Raw genomic sequence first — 25,518 nt, 5'->3', positions numbered from 1 at the left:
ACCCAAGTGCTCACGACTGTCTCTGGGGGTTCAGCAGGTGGGGGTGGGCAGAAGGGTCCCAAAGGTGACAGAGCAGCCCTACTCTCAGTGACAGGCGGTTATTACTGCCGATCAGGACACCTGCTGCAGTGCCTCACCTGGGCCTGCCAGGGCGAACTGCTTCCCAGGATGGGAGCCGGAACAGGACGGAATTATGGTAACACGAGCACCAACCTCCAGCTGAAGCACAAGCTGGAATCAAGACTGCTGGGAGAAACATCAACAACCTCAGATACGCAGATGACACCACCCTATGGCAGAAAGCGAAGAGGAACTAAAGAGCCTCTTGATGAAAGTGAAAGAGGAGAGTGAAAAAGCTGGTTTAAAACTCAACATTCAAAAAAACTAAGATCATGGCATCCGGTCCCATCACTTCATGGCAAACAGATGGGGAAACAATGGAAACAGTAAGAGACTTTATTTTCTTGGGCTCCAAAATTACTTCAGATGGTGACTGCAGTCATGAAATTAAAAGACACTCCTTAGAAGAATAGCTATGACCAACCTAGACAGCATGTTAAAAAGCAGAGACATTACTATGCCGACAAAGTGCTGTATAGCCAAAGCTATGGTTTTTCTAGTAGTCATGTACGATGTGAGATTTGGACCATAAAGAAAACTGAGCGCCAAAGAACTGATGCTTTTGAACTGTGGTGTTGGAGAACACTCTTGAGAATCTCTTGGACTGCAAGGAGATCCAACCAGTCCATCCGAAAGGAAATCACTTCTGAATATTCATTGTAAGGACTGATGTTGAAGCTGAAGCTCCAATACTTTGGCCACCTGATACAAAGAACTGACTCATTAGAAAAGACCCTGATGCTGGGAAAGACTGAAGGCGGGAGGAGAAGGGGACGACACAAGATGAGATGGTTGGATGGCATTACTGACTCGATGGACAAGAGTTTGAGCAAGCTCCGGGAGTTGGTGATGGACAGGGAGCCCTGGCGTGCTGCTATCCATGGGGTTGCAAAGAGCAAGACGTGGCTGAGCGGCTGAACTGAACTGAGCGCCACCCACTGCTCCTTGCCGGAGGTCCCTGGGGAAGGTGGTTGAAGGGGAGGCAGATGGAAATAAAGCTGTGCTCCAAGCTCCCTCTGGGGGCGCCTGGCCAGGAGAGCAGGCCTGGAGGCACTGGGGGCACCTGGGGCCATCACCCCACTACAGCACCCTCTGGACGCTCCTCTGAAGGAATGACTGCATTTTGCGTCTGACTCAGCATCTGATGGCTCTCTGAGATGGGGCGGGGAGGGGGGTGGTGGGAGTGGGGGCGTGGTGGTTTAGGCTGGCTAGAGGCCAGGCCTGAGGCCCCGGGCAGTGGGCAGACACCCCTCACGGGGCCAGCCTCTGAACTCACAGGTCTCTCCTGGCGCCCACCAGCCGGGGTCCCCCCGGCCAACGCAGGAGAGGGCAGGGAAGGGGAGGGCAGCCCCGGCAGCTAGTCTGCTCTGAGCCGGCTGTCCCCAAGCCCCTGGCCCCAGGCCTTAGCTCCCCGCCGCTTCCCCCACCACAACCTCCTCCACCTGAGGCCTGGACTTGACCTTGCTGGCTTTGAGGGGAGGGTGTGATAAGCGTCTTGGTGGAGGGAACTAGCTGCCTGCAAAGGCATTTTCCGCTCTCTAAAGTAAACAATCAAACAGGAAATTAATCGAGAAACCCACATCAACGGAAGGTTCAGGTTGTGATTTTCACAGCCCCAGAGCCAGGAAATTCAAAGTTATAGTTCCCATAGCAACTTGCCTGTAGAATGGGCCCCAGCCGCTGGGCTGGAACGAGACCTTGAGGGGTCAACTAGGCCAGCCCCCTGCCTCCAGGAAGTGCAGGCCAACAGAAAGTCTGAATATGCTGGGGTGAGACTGTTCTGAGGCTCAGCAGCGGGCCTGGGACAGAGTTAGGAGCGGCAGGGCCGGGACTCTATGTTCAGCTCTCCTGAGCCTTGTAAACTGTGGAATCAGCTGACATCCCAGTTCTTCAGCCCTCTATATTCCAATTATCATTCCTGTATCCCAATATTCAGTGAACTGGGAGTAAATACTCATGCCTGCAAGATGTTAGAAGCGAGGGGCTGTGTGGTACACGGTTATTCTTACGTCTCCCACCCCTTGTTCTACTCAGTCCCACAACGACCCCCGTCTCTTATCCCAATTGCTCCTGGACCTAGTGGTTGATCTTTGCCTGCCCACCGCCACCCCCCCCCCCCCCAACTGGGCTGAATTTCCTCCAAGAAAGATCTCAATATATATATAGCTGCTTCACTGCGCTGTAAACTCACACAACGCTGTAAAAGCAACTAGACTCCAATAAAAATCAATTAGAAGAAAAGATCTGCAACAGTGCATGGGGGGAAAAAAAGAGATGGATCCCAGCTTATTGACAGGGCCAGGAGATGTCAGACAGCCTCCAGGGTGGCATCATTTTTTGGTTGTTCTCGTCTCTTCGACCTGCCCCTCCAACCCCCTTCTGGACCCATGACATAAAATAAGCTCAACACACACTGACAAACGGGTGGCCTGAAGGAGCCAGAGGCGAGCCCTCCCCCTTCAAGGGGGGCTGTGGGGGGTGTGCGTCTTGGGTGGGGTTTTCTTTTGTGTGACTAGTGAGGAGTCCCGCCTGGCAGGAAAGGAGATAAGGGCGGTGGAGCTCAACCGAGAAGGAAACAGTCTGGAATCCTTCCCCGAGAGTCACCCTGCCCTCCCACCCGACATGGCCACAACAGCCTGCTGGCCGGCCGGCCTCATCAGCACAGCTCTGCAGCCCCGGCCTAGGGATCCTGTGACAGCGAGCAGGGCCGAGGCAGGAGCAGGCGTTCCTGGGCACGGGGCCTGCGGCAGAGGGTGCCCGGCTCGCCCGCCCGCCCGGCCCTGGAGCCGGGCCGTGAATTGAGCAAAGCGGTGGAAAGAGAAGTGGCGCCTGCTGGAAAGCAGACAGAGCGGCTCCTGGATTTCCTAACAGGCCCAGCCGCGTGCCAGGGCCGACGGGCCAGCTCAGAGCGCCTGCCCGGCCTCGCTTGCGCAACAGGCCTTCCTCCCCTGGGTGAGCTTTCCTGGGTGGCCGAGCCTCTATCGAGCCACCCGCGTCCCTGAGGGAGTCTGCCCCTCACACCTACCGCCTTCCCGCCCTCTCTGGGGTGTAAGCACTTCAGAACATGCTGGGCCCTTTGGGAAGACGGGAGGCCTCCTGGGGGTGCAAGATGTCTCCTTTCAAAGAAGCCAAAGAAATAGTAATCGGAAAGAAGTGATAGGGAGGCAGGAATGGACGGAGGGCTGACTTCTCTGCAGGCTCAGAGGGGACCAGGCGGGGGGCACAGAGGGTAACCTCCTGGTTTCCGAGCAACGGGTGCCCTGTTCAGAGTCCAGGGGTGCAGCCCTGCTCATTGGTGGGCACATGGTCAACTGAAGGCCAGGCCAAGCCACCTTGGCGTGAGCCTGGGAAGAAGCTTCTCAGAAGCTCTTCATGACATGCCCAAGTCAACCAGAGGCCCCTGCTCCCAGTTGCAGATGTGGCAGCGGGTGTGAGTAAGGGAGGGCGCCAGAAACCAGAGGGGGACCTTGAGGAGCCGGGAGACGGGCACACTGGCCTCTTACTCTGTCCCCAGGGATGGAATGCTGAAGAAGCCCCTGCTTAGACCATGTCCTCTTCAGCGCCATCGTCTTGGCCTGCCCTACAAGGAATAAAAGCCGGGTTCCAGACAGAGGTGCCAGTCTCCCCAGGGTGGTAGAGGTGGATGGAGTTTGAAGACCTACTGCAGAAGCTGGACAGGGGCGTCTGGCCATTGGGTGAAGGAGATGAGCTGGTTCTGTGGTGGGTTTGGGTGCAAGGTGGTAACCAAGGACCCACCGGGCAGGGACAGTTGGGCCAATTAAGCTGAGAAAAACACGGCTCTGCTCCAGCACGATGAGCGTCTGCACTCAGAGTAGCAGCCACCCAAACGGAGGGGAGGACCGCTCTGGGCTGAGAAAGGGGCCAAGGCTGCTTGGGGACAGCAGAAGTGCTCACCGCCAAGTGCAAGGTTGGAGATGAAAGTATTTAACGGGCACCTGGGAGTTGGCTTGGGTTTCGAGCCTTGCCCTGAGCAGAGTATACATTTTCATAATAGGTGACTCTTTCTAAATTGAGATGATCTCTTTGGGTGAGTGAGCATGCGAATCCATGATCTGTGTTACCCACGCATCGTTACCTGGTCCAACAGACTGTGAGGGATAAAGGGCTCAGCCCACTGCCACTTCCTCCCCAGGGGCCCTTCCTGCCTCGCCCCCCGCCCCCCCTCTGCTTCACAGACCTCCGGTCCAGCCAAAGCCATCTATGAACACATCTGGTCCTTATCTGCCTCTGGCCTTTGCTCCTCACTGACTCAGCTGGGTCCGCCTTCTCTCCCCTTGGCTCCGGTTACTGGATCCCTCAAGATGGGCTGAGAGATGTGCCTCCCCCTAGAAACCTTCTTTGACCTCCTTTCCTGAAACCCCTGGAGGGAGAAGCCTCAAGACTCAGAGCCCGGGGGCAGTTATTTGGTTCTGCCCAGTCTACATGGAGTCTAGAGTCTACCTAGACTATTTCTTGCTCACATGGGAACTTGCACTCAGCGGGCCCTCTGAGGAAACCCGTGCATTGAATTTGAAGGAAAGCATGTGTTGGCTGGGGCCAAGTCACTCAGAAGAGCCTCTCTATTCCCTGGACACAGCCCCATCAGTGACACATGGGTCTGAAGGGACAGAACATCATTCATTCATTCATTCATTCATTCAGCAAGGAACATGAATCCTGTCCTCACTCGTAGACCTACTAATCTAATAAAGAAGATAGACTTTGCACAAGTGGAACAGTGATGGCAGCTGGGCCTGTAAAGTGAGACTGCCTGGGTTCTAATCCTGACTCCATCACCTGCTACGTACGTTGCACAGGTAAATTTTCTGCATCTCAGTTTCCTCATCTGGAAAGTGTGTGTGTCAGGGTGGGGGGTGGGTAGCACTAAATGAGAAAATCTATGAGACGTATTTAGAGCAGTATCTGGCTTCATCAGCGGCAGCTCTCAGTTCTGCTCAGAACTAAGGGTGGTGTGGAGGTGGGTGGCAGAAAGGACCATTTTCATCTGTGTGGGGAGAGGAAGCCCAGAAGAGGCTTCCTGGGGGAGCTCTAAACTGACACTCTGAGGTGGAGCTGGGGAAAGAGTGGGATCGGGAGCCGGGGGGAGGGAAGAACGTTCCAGGCAGTGACCCCCGAGAGTCCCATCAGTCTGGAGACCACAGAGAGGGCCCTGAGCCCGGGGAAGAAGGCTGGTGGGGCAATTCCAGTGAAAGGTGACTGAGACAGAGGAGAGGGAGAAAAGAACTTTGCAAGAGCTGCCGCCCGCAGTCCCTGGGAACTGACGGGGTGGCGGCCGGTCGGGGACGTCCTTGAGTCTTCAGGCCAAGGGGGAATGTCCGGTGGAGGCACCCAGGTCTGGAGATGTGCATTTAGAGTCTGTGCAGATCAGGGGTGAGTGCTGCGGGTGCCCTGAGCATCTGCCTGTGGCCACAAGCTTCCAGGCCTTTGTCAGGGGTCTCACTCACGGTCCACCACTAGCTGTGTTGCCTGTCCTTTAGTAAATCCCAAAGGACATCAACTTCTCCACGCTTCTGGCTAAGAAGCCATCCAATGAACTTCTGGAGAAGAACTTAAGGATGAACACACCCCCTTGGCGAGGGCTCCCACACTAAACTCAAGGTGATACACGTGTCTGGAGCCAGCCTACATGTGCGTATCTACACACTCACCCACAAACATATTATCCATCTACACGTGTTATGTGAAGTATGACGAGAAAGAAGATTCGTTTCAGGGGGACATAAAAAAAAAAGCCAATCCTGTTCCTCTCTCTCCTAGCATCTGTGACAGTACCTGCCACCTACGCAAGGACCCAGGTGAGACCTTCTCCAGGTGGGGCTGAGCCCGGAGTCTCAGCCAGGCCTGGGCAGCCTAGCACACCCAACTCAAGAGGGGCCCTGGCTTGGAAACACCTCTGTGAGCCCCTGGTGGCGGCACACCTGCCTTCCAAGAGGCCTTTCATCTGAGATGAAGAAAAGTGGGGCAAACAGGTAGAGAGAGGACCAGTTTGAGGTTATTTGAAGCCCAAGTCCAAGGTGATGGTGGCATGACAGGACAGAGGGTGGATGAGCTGCCTATTTGGGGGCACGGATGGCGGTTGAAGCTACAGGATTTGTAGACAATGGCGGGGGACGGGGGGAGGGAAAGGGAGGAATCAAGGGGAACTCATTTGAAAAGATCCTGATGCTGGGAAACATTGAAGGCAGGAGGAGAAGGAGACGACAGAGGATGAGAGGGTTGATGGCATCACTGACTCAATGGACATGAGTTTGGGTAAACTCCGGGAGTTGGTGATGGACAGGGAGGCCTGGCGTGCTGCAGTCCACAGGGTCACAAAGAGTTGGAGATGACTGAGCAACTGAACTGAGCTGAAGGGGAACTCCTGAGTTTCTGGCCTGAATAAAATGGGTGGCCAGTGGTTTCATCTACCAAGATTGAGGCTAGCTAGAGGAAGGAGGGGGTTTGGCCGATTGGGTCTGGAAGTCAAAGGAGTGGTCCCGGCCAGAGATAACATCTGAGAGCACTGGGTGCAAGGGTATTGAAAGCTCTGAGGCCAGATGAGATCGTTCAGACCAGGATTTCTCAGCCACAGTGCAACTGACATTCGGGCCAAACAATTCTTTTCTGTGGGGCCTCCTGTGCACGGCAGGACAATGGTCCCTCCGGCTAGATGCCTCTAGTGCAGGCCCAGTCACGACGAACAAAAATGCCTCCAGACATTACCAAATGTCCCCTGCAGGGCAAACTGCCCCTAGTTCAGAGCCACAGATTGAGATCAGGGGTGGCTAACCTCTAGTCCACCGGCCAAATCCCACCTGTGGCCTGCTTCGGTACGGGGCCAGCGAGCTAAGAACAGTCTTCACTTTTTTTTTAAACTGTTGACCAAAAAAATCAAAAGTAGAACAATATTTTGTGACACATAAAAGTTACATGCAATTCAAATTTCAGCATCCATAAATAACATTTTGTTGGAAGACAGTTACTGTCATGGGTTTACAGCTCATCTGTGGGGCCTTCTCTCTGTAACAGCAGTGCAGAGGCCTGAGCAGGCCTCTGGATGAGATGATGCGGGCAGGGACCACGTTCTTGGCTAGACGGGGTGGAAGCAACCCAGAGACACCACGTGGGGAGACAATTCTTTTGAAATTTCTGGCTCTAAGGGAAGAGAGCAATGGGGTGGCTTCTGAAGGTGAACGTGGGGTCAACGGAAGGCCTGCCCTCCTGCAGATGGGTTTAGTGGGTTAAGAAGAAACCACTAGGAAGAGGGAGGGTTGTGAAGTGGGAGAGAGAAGAGAAATCCATCAGATGGAAGAAGCAGAGAATGCTCTTCTCTGTAGGCAACGCTCCGGCATCAGGGGTGTGCTGAGCAGAGTCACCGCCCCAGCAGGCAGGCTGCCCAAAATAGGCCAGGTCCATCCACCATGGCCGTGAAGAGGCCCGAGACAGCCATGAGATAATTAAAGCAAGCAGAAGTTACGTAAGCAGACTTAGACAGCACCTTGGGTGCAGAAGAAAGATGCTTAAACCTGGCCTTTGAATTATTTTAAAGTCTTACTCTCTTATTTATGTTTATATATAAATTACTCTTTCTTCAAGCTCACTGTTAACTTAACTGCAAAATGATATAGAAAAATCCCACGGTGGGGTGGTGGTGATTTTAAACTGTGTTTCTAGTTTTCTCAGCTAAATGTTTTTTGAGAGGACTTTTGGTTGACGTATCACCCATGCAAAAACATGCACAGATCCTAAGCATGTAGTGACACGGATTTATACAAATCACCACGGGCACATGAGCTCCGATGCCCTGACCAAGAGCAACAACCTGGTCACACCCCACAGCCCTCTTGCCCTCCATCTCTTCACTGACCCTCCTCAAGGGTCACCACAATGCCTCCTTATCACCAGAGCTTAATTTTGGCCACTTAAAAATCCCCAGTATCTACAGGACTTCGCTGATAGTTCAGCGGTTAAGACTATCTTCCAAGGCAGTGAGTGTGGGTTCAATCGCTAGTCAGGGAACTAAGATCCCTGCACCCCTCATGGCCAGAAAAACCGAAACATAAGCAATATTGTAACAAACTCAATTAAGACTTTTCAAAAATGGTCCACATTCAAAAACCTCTTTAAAGAAAACCAACCCAGTATTAAACTGCAAACAAACACACCTCAGGGTGACCTCCTCTGACACCCCTTGCTCATCTGGCCCCTGAGAGCCTTGCCTGTTCTTGGCTGCCCACTCTGGGTTTCCTTTCATGGGAAAAGGAAGCTAAGATCTGAATTAGCTGACCTCTGATGGGCCCAGGGCTACAGGTCAGCAGGGTCAGGGAGCTGATTTCCAAATCCAGGAATCTGTCTCAAAAGTCTGGTGCTCTCTTCTATGTTGTGTTTATAGATACGTGTCCTGTAACTTTTTTCTGGGGGGGGGGGGAACATGGAGCCCTTTGAGGATCTGATGAGAATGACACCTCTCCCAGAAAAATGCACATTTTCACAGATGTCAGCATACAATGTCAGTGGGTTCTTAGGACCCAAAGGCCACCCACCCAAGCGCCCCCAGGGAAAAATCCTGGACCGGAGCTTTACCCCTAAATCAACAATGAAATGTCACAGAAAGCGCAGGCCAGAGAGATCAACACAGCAACAGTCTCAGGTGTTGCCTTTTTCCGTGGTTTTCCAAGCTATGGCTGAGTAGCTCTGTGGCTAAGGCTCGATGTCAGAGTGGCCAATAAAGAGACCATAAAAGTTCTGCACCGTGTGCCAGACACTTGACAGACTAATCACCAATCCTTAAGACAACCCTGCAGAGGCAGAGGCTGTTTCCCTATTTTACTGATGGAAAAATTGAGGCCCAAAGAGATTAAGTAATTGCCTCAGGCACCCAGCTAGTACAAACAGCGTGGGATTTGAAATCATGTAAATCTGACGTCCAGGCCCTTGTTCTTTCCATTTCCCTTCTCACTGGGGAGGCTTCTTGCTTCCCTCTGGCCCGCTCTGTGGATCCCCGAAGCTGGCAGGGACTTTCTCTAAAGCGCAGGGCAGGTGGTCAGGAGGGAGTTGACTGACAGCAGGGGGATGCCTCACAGTGACTCACCGGAGCCCTGTCAATCTGGGACTCCAGGGGACACATGTACATTTCCGCGTCTCAGATAGAGCCTCAGGCATCGCACACAAGAACCTCTGAAGGCAACCAGAGACAGAAAACCACCCAGCTCTGCATCCTGGAACAGACAGCCTCCCTGGGTTCACATGAGAGAGCTAAGTCACATCTGGACCTCAATTTTGTCACCTGTAAGGTGGGGGTGGATTTCAGACTAGCCCAGACCTACTTGGTGCAGTCCTCCTCTCCTCGGCATCAGCATTGCCTGAGAAACCGCCAATTCTCCTCCCTGACAGCGATTTCCAAATTTGAATGCGCATCAACATTACCTGCAGGGCCATTTCCCAGCTGAGAACCACAGATTTACAGGGGGTCGTAAACTATAGCCCACTGGCCAAATCTGGCCCACAGCCTGCTTTTTATGGGCTCATGAGCTGAGAAGAGTTTTGACATTTTTAAACAGCTCGGGGCGGGGGGGAGTCAAAAGAATAATATTCCGTGACACATAAAAATGATATAAAATTCAAATTTCCATGTCCATAAATAAGGTTTTGTTGGAACACAGTCACTCTCAGTCATTTACATATCTTCTCCTCTGCTTTCCCATTACGAAGGCAGAGCTGAGCAGTTTCTACAGAAACCGTTCTCATTGATTCGCACTGCTGCTCAGCGCAGTCCAAATAGCAGGGATGTGGTTAAACTTGACTTTGCCTCTTGGCCTGCAAAGCTAAAATATTTACTCTCTGGCCTTTTAGAGAAGTCTTCTGACCTTTGATCTGGAGAGTGGAGAGGAAAGCTTGTGCATGAGCTAGGATCTCTTCTCAGGGAGGGGAAAAGTGAGCTGTCAGGGGCTTTTGGAATCCAAGTGAGTCTTTATCAGCACTGGGTCTGCCCTGGGAATCCTGACACTGCCGCTTTGAGGCCGGTCTGGAAGGCTCCTCTGACCATCTGCCTGGATGAAAATCCTAATTTCTGGAGCAGAGGTTCCCAGAGGGCAGGCTCCAGGGGCTCTCTGCAAGACTTCAGGCCTATGGGTATTTTCTGAGGAGACCCCTGAAGGGGTTAGTCATCTCCCTCCCTTCCCACAAAACTCTGAGCATGACTTTTTCCTTTGGGGCACACATTTTTTTTTTCCTCCCAACCTCTCCTTTCAAAGCAGTAAATTCCCTGGAAGGGTAACACCCTACACACACATCCCTCCTACCTAGAAAACGGGGAGGTTATCTGATGGCACCAGGCTGGCCTAGGAAAGTCCTAGGCACCTGGTGGGGGCGGGGGGTGGGGGGCGGGGGCAGGCCAACCGAGGTGGAGGAGACACAGTCACCAGCACACGGCCTGTTTCCTGGACTCCCCACACTGGAGAATCTACTTCTCCTCATCCGCAAGAGGCAAGAAAGTGCATGGGCCGGGTGGGCCAGTAGCAGGCAGCCTCACTGGAGGGCACCTCCACGCCCCGAAGCCCACGTGGTCTCCTGCCTTGGGCAGGACCCAAGCAAGTCTCAACCCTGGCCCTGGGATTCCAGGTATTTTCCCAGCCAGCCCCACCTCACCTAATTGCTTTCCAGTCAGCTAATCCTTGGCCCACGCCCTCAGCTCCAGCCAGGCGAGCCACCTCGGTGTGGCCGGCAGTGGCTTCTCAGACTTCCCACGGCTCGCGTCCAAGCCTGGGGCAGCCAGCCTCTCGGCTCCCCTTGCCCAAACCACATCCTCCTCGCTCTTCCCCACACCTCCTCTAACGTTTCCAAAGCAAGCTGAGCGTGGTCCAGTCCAGACCGAAAGCGGCAGACGGATTCATCCTCTGCTGTTCCCCCCCTACCCCAACCTCTTGCCCTCCCCTGAGACTGGCCATATCCTGGCGATCAGGGGAGAACAATTAGCAAAAAGTGGAGTCGTACCTACTGTTCAATTCCCGGAGCTAATTGTTTTAAGCAGGGCTTCGGCCTTAATTAAAGGATAATTAGTTAGTGAATGTATGTTTGCATTTCCTAAGTCTGGCTTTTAACCCTGGGAAACCAGATTCAGCAAATACTTTCATGTTTCAATACCTCTGAGTAAGGGACAAGGTCTTAATTACAGAAATGGCAGTCCTGAGAACAACAGTGTAATCAAAAGGGCAATGGGAGAATGAGCTAATTGTGCCTTCCCCCGACTGGGCCGGGCTCTGTTAAGCCATTGTGAGCAGGAGCCGGCAGCTGCCTGCCCTGCTGTGGTTGCCCCCTCCTTGGTCTGTGGATGCCGTTCTTAGCTCTGTCACGCAGCCTGTCATCCTGGCCACCCACGGCCAACCCCTTTCTGTGATTTTCTTCTCTCTTATCTTTTCCGCGCCGTCCCCCTACCCTTACTCTCTCTTGACCTTTCTTCATCTGGGAGTCAAAATATGGCCTTCTGCAGACCCCATCAGGGAGCTTCGGCCAAGCAAGCCATGTTCAGTTCAGTTCAGTTAAGGCGTGTCCGACTCTTTGCAATCCCATGGACTGCAGCACGCCAGATTTTCCTGTCCATCACCAACTACCAGGGCTTGCTCAAACTCATGTCCATCGAATCCGTGATGCCATCCAACCAGCTCATGCTCTGCTGTCCCCTTCTCCTCCTGCCCACAGTCTTCCCCAGCATCAGGGTGTTTTCCAATGAGTTGGCTCTTCGAATCAAAGTAGACAAAGTATTGGAGCTTCAGTTTCAGCATCAGTCTTTTCAGTGAATATTCAGGATTGATTTCCTTTAGGATTGACTGGTTTGATCTCCATGCAGTCCAAGGGACTCTCAAGAGTCTTCTCCAGTACCACAGTTTGAAAGCATCAATTTTTAGGGCACTCAGGCTTCTTTATGATCCCAATTCTCACATTCATACATGACTATTAGAAAAACCATAGTTTTGACTATATGGACCTTTGCCAGTAGAGTAATGTCTCTGCTTTTTAATATGCTGTCTAGGTTTGTCATAGATTTTCTTCTGAGGAGCAAGCATCTTTTAATTTCATGGCTGCAGTCATCATCTGCAGTGATTTTCTAGCCCCAAAAAATAAAGTCTTTCACCATTTCCCTTGTTTCCCCATCTATTTGCCATGAAGTGATGGGACCGGATGCCATGATCTTAGTTTTTTGAAAGACCTCTTAACTGGAGCGAAATGTGGGGACAGCGTTTGGGGAGCTTCATTGGCTGACAGCAGTTTTTGCTCACATTGCGAGCACGTTCCTTTGAGCTGGATTTCGGGGGGAGTGTTCCTCTTCCCTCTCTCACCCTGAGCTCATCTCTAGGGACCACGAGCAGCCAGTCCCACCCGGCTTCCTCACCTTGCCTCTTCAAGGATTCTGGACTCATCTCCCCTGAGAAATCTTCCTCAGTTAACTCTAGAAGGGCGACTGTTGTTTCCTGCTTCTCTCAGTCTAGACATTCTATTTCATTAATTTATTCAACAGAATTTACTGAGCACCTATGCCATGGCAGGCACTGGAGATACAGTTATGAACAGAGTAGACCAGTCCCGGCCTTGAGAAAGTTTTCATGCTAGTTGGGGAGACAGAAAACAAGCAGGTTAACAAAGAAAACTCCCAGGTGGAGTCAGATATCAGGGCTGTGGAGATAAAGAAAGCAGGCTGCAGTGAGTCTGTTCTGAGAGGATCCTTCTGAGGGACTGACACCCACCCAGAAGAGGCCTGGAAGGATACCTGGAAGGGCCAACTCCCAGGTTAAATGGCAAGGACACGGGCTCTGAGACGGGATCTACTGTGCTCCTCCACACTTCCCACTGAGAAGCACTTTATTTTATACGATATAGACATGCTGCTGACTGATCCCTTTATTCCATGGCTTTTGTTTTTCAAGTCTTTGTTCTGTGTGTCCTGCTACAAGGAAGGGAGGAAGTCAACTTGTAATTAGCAAATCTCCTAAATTACGATTAATCCTCATTCCAACAAGGAACTGAGGGTCAGAGTGGGTAAGCTGCCCACGTCTGTCTGGCTCTGAAGACCATCTCTTCCTCTCATCACCCACCAAATGGACATGAGTTTGAGCAAGCTCCGGGAGATGGTGATGGACAGGGAAGCCTGGCATGTTGCAGTCCATGGGGTCACAAAGAGTTGGACACAACTGAGCGACAGAACAATAACACCCTTCCCTACTGGCCTGGCCCAGGCCACCCGTTACCAACTGTCACTGCTGGCGCCAGTGACAACGGAGTCCTCTGTAAGGAATGGGCTCTAGCTAGGACCTGAGGTGGACAGAAAAGAGGAGAAGAGGTGGTTCCTAACTTGGTTTTCAGACCAACAAGTGATGCCTACATGTCACCTACCCAGCAGGGGCATCAGTGACAGGGGCCGGGGCGGGGGAGGGGTGCATTGGCCGCTGCTAGATTTAAATGGTTTGACTCTGATAGCTGGAGCTGGTTAAAGGAAGGTCAGTGAGTGTTCTGGAGAGAGCTGTGTGTGGTTTAGGCACTTCTCCCCAGGAGACAGCAGCTCTGCAAGGGCAGGGCCACGCATAGTACCTTCAGGCCCACGCCCCAGCAGTCCAATCAACCCTTGACACTCAAAGACACCCAAACTCCTAGGTGGAGGGGACCTGAGCTGGAGCAGAAAGGCCTAGCCGAGCTGGGGTAGGGGGTGGGCAAACCCTGGGGTGCTGTTCCGGGGGGGTGCAGATGGGTCCCAACCAGGCCAGCAATCACTGGGGCAGTTTACTTACAACCTCCCTGTGGGTAGGAAATGGGCTTCTTCGTTGTTGTTTTTGTTTACTTCTGGGTTATCTGAATTTATGATGGCTATATTTTTACCCCACAATGCCTGGTTTCTTATCCTCTAATTATAAAGATCATTCCCTCTCCCTTCCAGCAACCTCCCCTTCCCCTACACCCCCCCCCCCCACACACACACTCAAACTGTCCCAGCCTGACTCCCCTCGTGCTCCCAAGCGGCCTGAGCAGGCTCTTTCTGACATCAGCCCAGTGAGAGAACACCACAGGGAAGCCTCCTTTCCTTAAAATCCAAAGGATTTAAAAGATCTATGGGCAGATGCATGCGTATATGTACACGTTGTACATATATATGTGTGTGTGTGTATCTCATACCCACAACTCCAGCGAGAAACAATTTATCTTCCACCTTCCATTCGCCAGCCTAGAAAAAAATCCGAATCCTGGCCCCTCCCCGTCGCCCCCCGCCCGCCTTCCGCGAGACTCTGCAGAAAGTAGGGGCCTCTTGAAGTTCAGACATTAATTACTGAGTTAAAATATTTTTCAAAATTACAAGGCATGGCCCCAGGAGAGGAGAGGAAGGCAGGAGGAGAGCGGGGAGCTGGGTGAAGGCGGGGAGAGCCCCTCCGCCCATGGCTGCAGGGGCGGGCCTGGGGCGGGCGAGGCCCCCCGGCCTCTAGGAAGAGACCCCCACCCCCAACCCGTAAGACCGGGCGCCCCCTGCAGGCAGCGCCGGGTTAAGGCGAGAGGCCGAGGGCTCCGTGGGGGGAGGGGAGGGGCTGGAGGACCCCTCTCTTCGGCCCTGAGCAGAGTTTAGCCAACTCTCTTACCTCGCCACTCCAGGGCTTAAACGTAGAATTCCTGCTATAAAACGGTTATGTTAATTAAAACTGTCTTCAAGGAAGGGGACAGAGATCAAATCATTTCCCCTCTGTAATTAGGAGCATTGATGGGGCTGGGGGCTGGGAGGGAACTGGGAAGGAGCGGCGGCAATTAGATCTAAACCTTAAAAAAAATGTTGAATATTTGCCGTTTAAGAAAAACCTTTCCCACCTGTACATCCTAACACGGCTAGCAGATTCTCAGAGAGCCACATCCTTTCTGCATTTCTAAATTTCTTAGAGAAAATACCGAAAGCATGCAACCGGCATCCGCCTTCCAAAGCGGAATTGAAGAGATGTCCTCCTGAGCCATGTTGAGATGGGTTTGGAAATCTCTTTTGAGTTTTAAAGACGGTTTAAAAACGGTTCTGGCGTGGAGACTGGTTTCCCTTTGGAAACCAGTGTCTGGTGGAAGCTGGTATTTTTATAACTCCAGGCTCTCTATCAGATCCTGTGTTACCATGGTTGCTAAGGGGAACACTGGCTTCAAATTTCACATTTCAGTTTGCAGAGTCTGGCTAAGGAAGTAGGACAGTGAGGGGGGGCACTGAGGGAGGGTCTGGGGGTGGGGGTGAGCCCTGAGTTGTATCTTGAGGAGGTCAAGGATCAGGGGAGCCTCAGATCAGGGCACATCTGTGTGTGTGTGTTTTGGGGGCCGTCTGAGTAGGTCAGCAGCGTCACCCCACAGAGCATCTTGGCTGCCAAGCGGAAGAAGGGGACAAAAAGCAGTTCTGGAGGGGACAGAAAGGGTGGGGAGTTATTTCTGCAGAGGTTACAGGCATGGCTGCTTAACCTGGGTATTCATAGCGGCAGCTGCCAGCCCTGGAGGGACTGGTGGCTAAACCGGTGCCCAGGCCCTGTGTACCTGCCCAGGAAGGGGTGCATTGTCAGAGGAACGTTCCACACGGGGTCTATGCCTAAGACGAGGGCTGGAATAAACTGCTCATGGAGGAGGAAGCTTCTCCTGAATTTTCAAGCTTCCTCCCAGCCCTTCCCTTCCTGCTTCTTAGCCTGCTTGATTGACAGTGCAGTCAGATTGCTCTCAGCTAAGGTGCCCTTGCCAGGCAGATCTTGCCTCATCTGCCTTCTGGGCGCCCACATTCCCGCTTCCCACTCTCACCTTATTTTGAGCACTGTACTTTCCGCCATGCACCGAGTGACTCGTGGGTCTCTCTGGCTAAGGAGTGCCCCAGATTTAGTTGACTTTAATCTCGGAACAGAATTGAGCAGGAAGTGTCTGAAAGACTTTCGGTAAAGTAGCATTTTTTTCTCAGTGTTTGTTGAGTGAATAAACAAACGCTCCTTTATGCTCTGTGGTGTTGCTCTCCAGCTTAAAACACTCTCAGAGACAGAGGTTCCCAGTATCACCTTGTGTCCACCAGAATGCCCCTGCTGTGAGCCAAGGCCAGCCTAGGAACCCCCCCATCAGGCTCTCTCTATCCACAGATGGGTTGAGCTCCCCGCCCTCCCCTCACACTCCTTTGTGGGGGTCTTTCTTGTTCCCTGCCAATTCCTGTCCAAAGCCCACTTTGCCTTAGGCTCTAGACCCCCTTCCTCTTTGCCCCCAGCGGCTGCCCACACTCCTAAACTCCCTCCATCTCTGTATTTTGTACTACTTGTACAACCCATCATAAATATTCACAATCAGTTGTGCGGTGATAGCTAGTAGACTGCAAACTCCTTGCAGGAGGATCACAACTTACACTCCTTCTTTCTAGGACTACTAGGAAACTTTGCAGTTCAATAAGAAAGTAGCTTTGGGACTTCCCTGGTGGTCCAGTGGTCAGGACTCAGCACTCCCAGTGCAGGGGGCCCTGGGTTCAAACCCTGGTCAGGGAACTAGATCCCATGTGCTGCCAACTAAGAGCTGCCAAATACATAAATATTAAAAAACAAAAAAGAAAATAGCTTTGTCTCAAACCAAATGAACACAGAGTCCTAAACACAATGCAGTTGGGGTTACATGCTAGACAAGACTCAGCCTATCCTCAGCTCCCAATGGAAGATTGAAAATGATTTAAAAACAACCAAAATGAGGTCACAAGGCATGAATACAACCACTGGTAAAGGACATGTCCAGAGGGCCTGTGTCAGCAGCTCTCTGCAGATGCAAGTTCTAGAATATGCTGCAGGAAGAGTAAATCAGGGTGGGGTGGGGACGCGGTGGGAAGTGAACCTGGTCCTGAAGGTGGACTGGAGTCAGGCAGGAGGAGGAGGAAGATCACGCTAAGGCAGGAGGAATGTCAGAGATCTTTTGTGGAAATACAACAGGAACCGGGTGGTTGGAACTGTGGGACTCACGAGAGGTTCTCCAGGAAGAGAAGTTGTGATCGTGGGGGACCTTGGTGCCCAGTTAGGAGAGTGTTTCTGACTTTCTGGGGCTCCTGTGATGCAATACGTCTCTTGAGCAATGCCTAGAATATGGTTTGCTTTCAACAACAGTTCACAACATGTCAGCTCACTGAGGGGCTATCACACACCATTGCTTTATATGAATATTTCACTTATTTTAAGGCTTAAAACCAACCTGCAGATTGAGTTATCTCCATTATTCCCATGCCAAGATAGAAACTTGAGGTTTCTATTAGGTTAGAGCTCCATAGCTGGGGGCTTCCCAGGTGGTGCTGGTGGTAAAGAACCCGTCTGCCGGTGTAGGAGACATAAGAGATGTGGGTTTGATCCTTTGGGTTGGAAGATTCCCTGGAGGAGGGCATGGCAACCCACTCCACTATTACTGGCTGGAGAATCCCATGGACAGAGGAGCCTGGCGGGCTATGGTCCACAGGGTTGCAAAGAGCCGGACATGACTGAAGCGACTCGGCACGCACGTTCATAGCTCTAAGTGGCAGAGCTGGGATTCAAACTCAGGTCTCTCTGGCTCTTCCGGTGGTCCCCCTCCCATGTGCCCTCCGCACATCACGGACTCATGAAACGCACGTCTTAACCTTGGCTGCACATTCGAGTGGCACAGAAAGCTTAAATCTCCCCCACTCCCCTGCCTCCTCAAACCCCCATCCCCAGAAAGTTCCATTTAACTGGTTGAAGTAGCGATCTGAGAATTTGTCATTTTGTAAAAACTTCCCAAAGTGCAAAGGGGCAGGCACCGCGCCCCCTCCCCGGGGATGCATTTGAGAGTCCTGTGCGGCACGGACGATCATCCCAAGTCTCTGCTTCCCCGTATTAGGGTCCATCACTACCCGGGGCACAGCCATCCTGTATCTTCCACCCACAAAGGGCCCTGCCCTGGCTAGATCCACCCACAGCCCCTACTCCTGCTCTGGGGAAGGGGGGACTGGTCTCACTGGAAAGGTACCCCTGAAGAAAATTCTGCTTGACTCTCTGGGCCCTAGGAAAATAGTGGAGGATCTCCACCCACACCCACTACTTCACTGCAGCCTTTTCCGAGGTCAGATTTCCCCCTGGAGCCAAAACAATGTGAGCAATTGAATGCACGCTCAAGCAAAAAGTTAAAAAAGTGGCCCTCTCATTGTTGTGCGGAGCAATTTCATTTCCTGAGAAGCCTGACTCCTGCCCTCTGCGTTCTCCTCCCCAGCCTGCGCCTGCCAGCCTCGCGAGGAGCCCAGCCAGTTGCATCCCTGGGGGGCGGGGGTGGGGCGCTCAGAGACACCCCTCAGAGGAAGGGCACAGAGGGGCGGATGGGGTTTCTGGGGCCTGAGGCAAGGAGAGCAAGGGAGCCAAGTGGAGGGAGGTGTTGGTGGGGGTCAGAGAGGGGTGCAGAGAGATTCCTGACGGAGGCACCGCCTCCCTTCCTCCCCTCCTGACCTCTGGCTATGGCTGCCAGACTCTGAAGAGGGCAGGGTGGTGGGAATCGAGAGAAGATGAGGGGCTCAGGGGAGGGAGGAAGGGTGAGAGGGAGTGGACAGAAATGGTGCCAGGGAAAGCAGGCTTAGAAGACACAAGTGTAAGGGGTTAAAAGCTAGCCCAGTATCCCCTGCAGAGGAATTTTTAACAAAGCTCTTGAAGTAAGGGGCCCAGAGAGAAGTAGTCAGTGATAGCTTGGAGGAGTCTAGTAAAATCACTACTGGGTCACAAAGGTAGCAGAGAGCCTTGCAGGGTCAGGAAAAAGGAGATGTGGGGAGGCGCTGGGTGAGCCAGACCCCAAACCTTGCAGGTTGGCTCCAGGTGAGATGGGAGATGATGAAACCCTTAGCTCAGGCCACAAACACTGATCACACCCCTCCTGTGTGTGGAAGCCTTGCAGTCACAGTTTGACCGAGGACCTTAGCAGGCTGAAAGGTCCTTAGAATGGCATTAAAAACCAGTCAAGGGATGGCTCAGTATTTGTTGAGCCATCTTCTTCAATTTCTTACATCAGTATTTTGTAGTTTTCAATGTACAAGTCTACCACTTGCTTAAATTTATTCCTAAGTATTTCATTCTTTCTGACGCTACTGTAAATAAGGTCATTTCCCTAATTTCCTTCGTTGGCTAGTTTGTTGTTAGCATTGTTGTTGTTTAGTCGCTAAGTCGTGTCAAACTCTTTTGCAACCCCATGGACTGTAGCCTCCCTTGTCCGTGGGATTTCCCAAGCAAGAATACTGGAGTGTGTAGCCATTTCCTTCTCCAGGGGATCTTCCTGACCCAGGGACTGAACACATGTCTCCTGCAATGCAGGTGGATTCTTCACCACTGAGCCACCAGGGAAGAAGCCCTCTTGTTAGCATACAGAAATGCAATGGATGTTTTTGTATGTTGATTTTTATTTTGCAAATTTACTGAATTCATTTATTAGTCCTAACAGTTTTTCTGTGTGTGGAGTCTTTAGGATTGTCTAGATACAAGATCATGTCATCCACAAACAGACAATTTAACTTCCTTTCCAACCTGGATAGCTTTTGTTTCTTTTACTTGCCTAATTGCTGTGGCTGGGACTTCCAGTACTACACTGAATAACAGGGATGAGAGTGGGCATTTCCTGTCTTGTTCCTGATCTTGGACTCAAAGATTAATATATTTAAAATGTCAGTACTACTCAAAATGACCTGCAGATTCAGTGCAATCTAATCAAAACTCCAGTGTTATTTTTCACAGAAATAGAAAAAACGATTCTAAAATTCATTTGGGATCACAAAGGACTCCATATAGTTAAAGCAATCTTGAAATAGTTTGAAAAAGAACAAGTCAGGAGGCATCACACTTCCTGATTTGAAAATACATTCCAAAGCAACAATCATTAGAATAAACATATAGACGAATGGTACAGAGTTTAGAGCCCAGAAATAAATCCATGCAGGCCTGGTCAACGGAGAGGGAGTGGATACAGACAAAGATGCCAGGAAAACAACATGGGGAAAGCATGGTCTCTGCAAATGATGCTGGGAAAACTGGATAGCCACATGCAAAAGAATGAAACTGGACTCTTCTACTATACAAAAATAAACTCCAAAATGGATTAAAGACTTATAACACAACACCTGAAACTATAACTCCTGGAAAAACACATATGGGAAAAGTCTCATGACATTTGTCTCAGCAGTGATTTCATGGGTATGACACCAAAATCACAAAAGCAGAAAGAGACAAGAGGGACCACATCAAACTAAAAAGCTTCTGAAGAGCAAAGGAAACAATAGAGCGAAAAGACAACCTACAGAATGGGAGAAAATATTTGTAAACCATGTATCTGACAATGTTCAAAAAAACAGAAGGAGCTCCTACAACCCCAAAGCAAAAGAAGCAAATAACCGGAATTTTAAAATAGGCTAAAGATTTGAATAGACATTTTTCCAAAGAAGACATAACAAATGGTCAACAGGTATATGAAAAGGTGCTCAAGGTCACTAATCATCAAGGAAATGCAAGGCAAAACCATCTCAGATCTGTTAGGAAGGCCATAATAAACACACCCATATATATAGCTACAAAAGGTGAAAACTGTCGAGAAATTAGATCTGTTATACATTGTTGATGGGAATGCAAAATGGTACAGCTTCAATGGAAAAACAGTAGGAAGGTTCCACAAAAAAATTAAAAATAGAACTTCTACAAAAAATTATCCAGCAATCCCATCCTGGGTATTTCTTTAAAAGTATTGAAATCAAGATCTGGAAGAGACATTAGCACTTTCGTGTTCACTGCAACACTATTCACAGCATCTAATGTGGAAACAGTCTAAATGTACAGTGACAGATAAATAGATTTTAAGATGTGATCTATATACACAACGGACTACTATTCAGCCTTCAAAAAGAAGGAAATTCATAATATGGGGCAACATGTTTGAATCTGGAAGACATTATACCAAGTGTAATAAGTAGTTACAGAATGACAAATACTACATGTTTCCATGTGGTTCAGTGGTGAAGAATCTGCCTGCCAATGCAGGAAAAGCAGGAGAAGCAGGTTCAATCCCTGGGTCAGGAAGATTCCCAGGAGGAGGAAATAGCAACCCACTCCAGTATTCCTGTCTGAAAAATCCCAAGGACAGAGGAAACTGGTGGGCTACAGTCCATGGGGTCGCAGAGTTGGACACGTTGTGCGCACACACTGCAGCTGCCATTTATATGAGGCAGCTAAATTAGTCAAACTCATAGAAACAAAGACTAGAATGGGAGGTGCCAGAGGCTGGGGGAAGGAGGAAGTGGGGATTGCTAATCATCGGGTATAAAATTTCAGTTATGCCAGATGAATTAATTCTAGAGATCTACTGTACAACGTTGTGTCTACAGATAAGGATACTGTATTGTGCACTTAAAAATCTGATAAGGGAGTAGGTCTCAAGTGCTCTTACCACGAGAAACATTTTAAAACATTAAAAAGAGCTCATGAGGCAAATATGAGTTGTAAACAGGAGGGCCAGGAGACTCACATAGTTTCCGGTCACCAGTAATACTCCTCAATCCCTTGGAAAATCATCTTGGCAGAAACGATTTGTTCTTACACAATTGAAGAGCCCACTGAAAATTATTCTTCTCCATCCCCCGAAGAGGGATCTCTGATTGGCACATGCTATTTATGGCAAAAACAGAATCAATTCCACAAAGATCTTTTTGGCTTCCGCCACGAGCAGGCGTTGGGTATGGACGAGAATAGAACGAGAGCGGCTCCTGTTCGGCTCATAAGGCAGTGAAGCAGGAGGTTTAGGAGCAGGGACTTGGGCGGTCAGATCTGAATTCTGATACTGACTCTGCTCCCATGAGCTGTGTGGCCATGAGCAAGCTGTCTGACCTCTCTGTTCTCTGGAAAATGGGGATGATAATCTTCAGGGTGTTGCCCCAGTTAAGAGACAGAAGAATGTATGAAGTGCTTTGGACAATGCCTTCCATTGAGCTGTTATCAATACTAAAGAATCCTCTAAGGTGATGTCAAAAGGATGGAGCTCTAAGGATGGAGTGCAGAGTCTCCCCCAGGAGAGCTCCTGGTGCATCTGGTGGGAGTGGGGACAGGAGTTGGTTCCAGAAGAAAAGACTTGAGCAGGGCCAGCAGGGAAGGCTTCAGGGCCAGAGAGAGAGGCTTCAAGGACAGAGTCCAAGGTTTCAAGCTTGGGTGACTTGAGAGGAAGGTTAATTCAACAAGGTCAGAGTGTGGAAGCAAACGTCCATGGGCCTCGTTCTAGGGCAGGGCAGCTCTCAGAGAGCTGGGTGTCCCCCAGCCTCAAGGGGTAAAGCACAGGCTCAATCTGAGGGAGCCCCACGTCCAGTGAAGGTGGCCTCCATGAGCCCAAAGACCCTGAGACTGAGGATTTTGTATCTTCTTCTTCCTTAGGTTTGTTCCAAATGATACTCTTTGCACCAAAGATGACCCATGGGTTTGTATTTGACTCAGGGGCATGGAAGAAAGGAGAGGAGGGGAAGCCATGGGGGAGTGCCAAAGCAGTGGATGGAGTGGGGGTCCCCATGATGCTGAGAAAGGGTAATCGGGGAGCCCTGGGACTGCTGCCTGGCCACAGGGGGAGCAGAAAGGCTGGGTCTGGGCCACGTGAGGACAGGGACTGACCAGGAGGGTTTGAGGTGCTGCTGGTACATCCTGTTGGAGGCTCTGAGGCTTGACTTGGGCTGTGTCTAGTGGGCAGCCAGAGATGCTGGCCTGGGGATGGTTCTGGCAGTTGGGAGGACCTCTGGGCAGGGGAGGCTCTGTACATTTGGGGTCAGCCATCTGCATGGCCCTGGGGGAAGAGCCTAAACTTGTCCAGCATGGAGAAAGGCAGCAGCGATGATTATGGCTTCTAGAAACATCCTAGAACTGACTCATCCTGCTTTGGAAGGACGTGGGTCAGGCCTGGGTATGCCTGTATGTGTAATCAAGAGGAGGAGGCAGCAACTGACTTTAAGAATTCAGGGGTCTCCCCATGTGGCCTCAAGCAGATAGATTGGATTGTGGGACAGTGGTTTCCTCTACCAAATGGTGGGAGCCATCGACAATTTATTTATTTACCCTTCAAGTTTACCACGGGCCTGGATGATACCACCCTGAAGAGTTTAATGCAACCAACAAGTGGGTGTCAGGGGGGCTCCTCACTTCTGGTCTGTGCAGACCTCTTGGCACCTTCCAGATCTCACACCAGAAGGTTTGCACTACCTCAGGCGGTGTCAGAGGTGTCTCGGCAGCCAGGGCTCAGCTGCAGCCCCACTTCCTGCCTGGGGGAGCAGGTGACAGCAACAACAGGAGGTGTCCAGATCACACAGAGGGAATGTGTCCGGGCAATCCAGGTCATCACCCCGTAACAGTGCTGCTCCCCGCCTTGAGGTGGGTTGTTGGGGTGTAGGGCAACTCAGACAAGGACAGGGGGACCCCAAGAGGCCATCTGGGCCAGCCCCCTGTCCCCAGGAGGGCTAACTTCAAGACATCCTAAAGGGATGCACAAAGCATAGCCATGGCCTGTCTTGGTACCGTGGTCTGAGCTGAGGACACCTGGAGAGTGAATCGAGTTGGAAGAGGCCATTGACTGAATCTGAGAAACAAGCCTGAATTCAAGTACCTCTGTCAAGAAGCAGCTCTGGCTCCGTGGAGTGGCAGAGGCTTACGGGGTCACAGCACCCAGGAGACGCCTGCGTGTTCTGCTTCCATGTGGACCCACGCAGGCTGGAATGAGCCTGCCATTTTTCTACAAATAGATACTTTAAAAACATTTACAGATACCCTCTCCTTTCTCTTAAGATTGCTCTGTTATCTTTCTTTCAGAAACACAAAAGTATCTCTTGACAAGTCCCCCTTCTCTGGGACCTTTCACAGAAATATTTCTCCAAAAACTTGTCCCCATTCACGCCCTCACCTCCCCTGACTCCCCAGTGTGTGTTCACTCCGCGGACACCGTGGCGCCCCTCCCTGTTGCCAAACCCAGACTGCTTTCCTGCCCTGGTCCCACTGATTCCCCAGAGGTTCCCGCCCCCTCCCCATGCCTTGGGATCAGCTGCTGAGGGTGGGTGGGGCCAGCACCTGGGAAGTGTGGGCTGACCCGTCCCTGCTGGATGAAGCCTGTGCTGATCACCCCTTCTAGCTTGTCTCCCGCCTGTCAGCCTCCTCCAGCTCCTCCTTCCATCTCAGCCGCCCCCAGCCACCCCTGGGTGTGTCCCCAGCATCAGGTACAGGTCGACGCCATGTCCCCAGGGTTGACCTCTTCCAGATCATCAGACAACTGTACTTGACCAATGCAGACAGAGAGCTGCCTGAGGATGGCCAACGGGCACCCAAATCCCTGGTTTTCACCCCCAATCTATTTATTGCTCATCAGGAAATGGTGCCAGCAGGTTGATAAATGAGGACCCCACACGGCTTCCCCCCTCCTGGGTATTGCACATCAGCAAGTCCTCTTGGTTCTAGCTCAAAGATACAACTGGAATGCCAATGGCCTTCGTCCTGTTCCCTTCTCGTTGCTGTGTTCTGAGCCACAAGCCCCTCACTGGACACATCAAAAGCTTCCATGTTTGTCTCTTCAATTCTACCCCAGAGAGCCACCAAGGGTGACCCTCCAAAGTGGATTACAGCACCTGGTAGGACACAGTCCCCCACTGACTTCTTGCTTCTTTAAGTTTCCTGATCGCCCTCATTTTCCTCTTTTTCAGAGGCTACGTAGAAGCAACTATTTTTTAAAACAAATAATTCAGCGGTAAGCCCATCCAGCCCCAAGATTTATTCACTCAGATAACAATATTTTCTGTAGACTTGCATGCTGCGGACCGTGTTCTAGAGCATGAACGGACTGACAGTCCAAGTTCATAACACTTTCCTTTGGGGAACTATTTCCTTTCACGTAAACTCAATAAACAAAAACCTGGCTAGAGTAAACAGAAGCACCGGGGGAGTTCCGTTTCTCTTAACCAAGTGATTGATCACTTCACGTGCTTCGAGCCTTGTCGCGCTCCGGGCACGCGGGAGCAGGAGGCGCGTGGTCAGGGCCGGGCAGCGGCTTACCTCCCTGAGGCAGGTGTAGATGGGGCAGACCAGCACGCGGAAGGGCTCGCCCGTGCTGCTACGCATGGTGCCGAAGACCTCGCACAGGAAGGTGATGAAGCCCAGCCAGCGCTCCACGTCCTGCTGCTGCAGCTCCTCCCGCACCGTGAAGTCCTTCTGCGGAGGCACAAGAGACCCTGTCAGCCGCGCGGGGCTGGAAGAGGCCCAGGGACCACCCCGCTCCACCAGGGCGCCTCCTGGCTAAGGCTGGGCCCCCGAGCAACTGGTAAACCCCGTGGTTGCCGCAGGGAGGTGGATGGGGGACCCGTGGCTGAAGCCTGAAGGCCGAGGACTCGCTGGTGGGCAGAAAGACCACCTTGAC

The 25,518-nt window shown here is 51.4% G+C and overlaps 1 protein-coding gene across 1 annotated transcript in view; it reads right to left on the bottom strand.

Annotated features, from left to right (window-relative positions):
• The window catches only part of CTIF (cap binding complex dependent translation initiation factor), a 314,018-nt gene that overhangs the window by 16,197 nt on the left and 272,303 nt on the right, over positions 1–25,518 (bottom strand). Inside the window, 1 exon segment of the mRNA XM_065932674.1 lies at positions 25,158–25,313. Coding sequence (XP_065788746.1) covers positions 25,158–25,313 — 156 coding nt within the window.

This window comes from Muntiacus reevesi, chromosome 4 (assembly GCF_963930625.1).
Source record: "Muntiacus reevesi chromosome 4, mMunRee1.1, whole genome shotgun sequence".
NCBI lineage: Eukaryota > Metazoa > Chordata > Mammalia > Artiodactyla > Cervidae > Muntiacus > Muntiacus reevesi.
The sequence above is the reverse complement of the archived record's forward strand: the minus strand, read 5'-3'. Positions and strand labels throughout refer to the sequence as shown.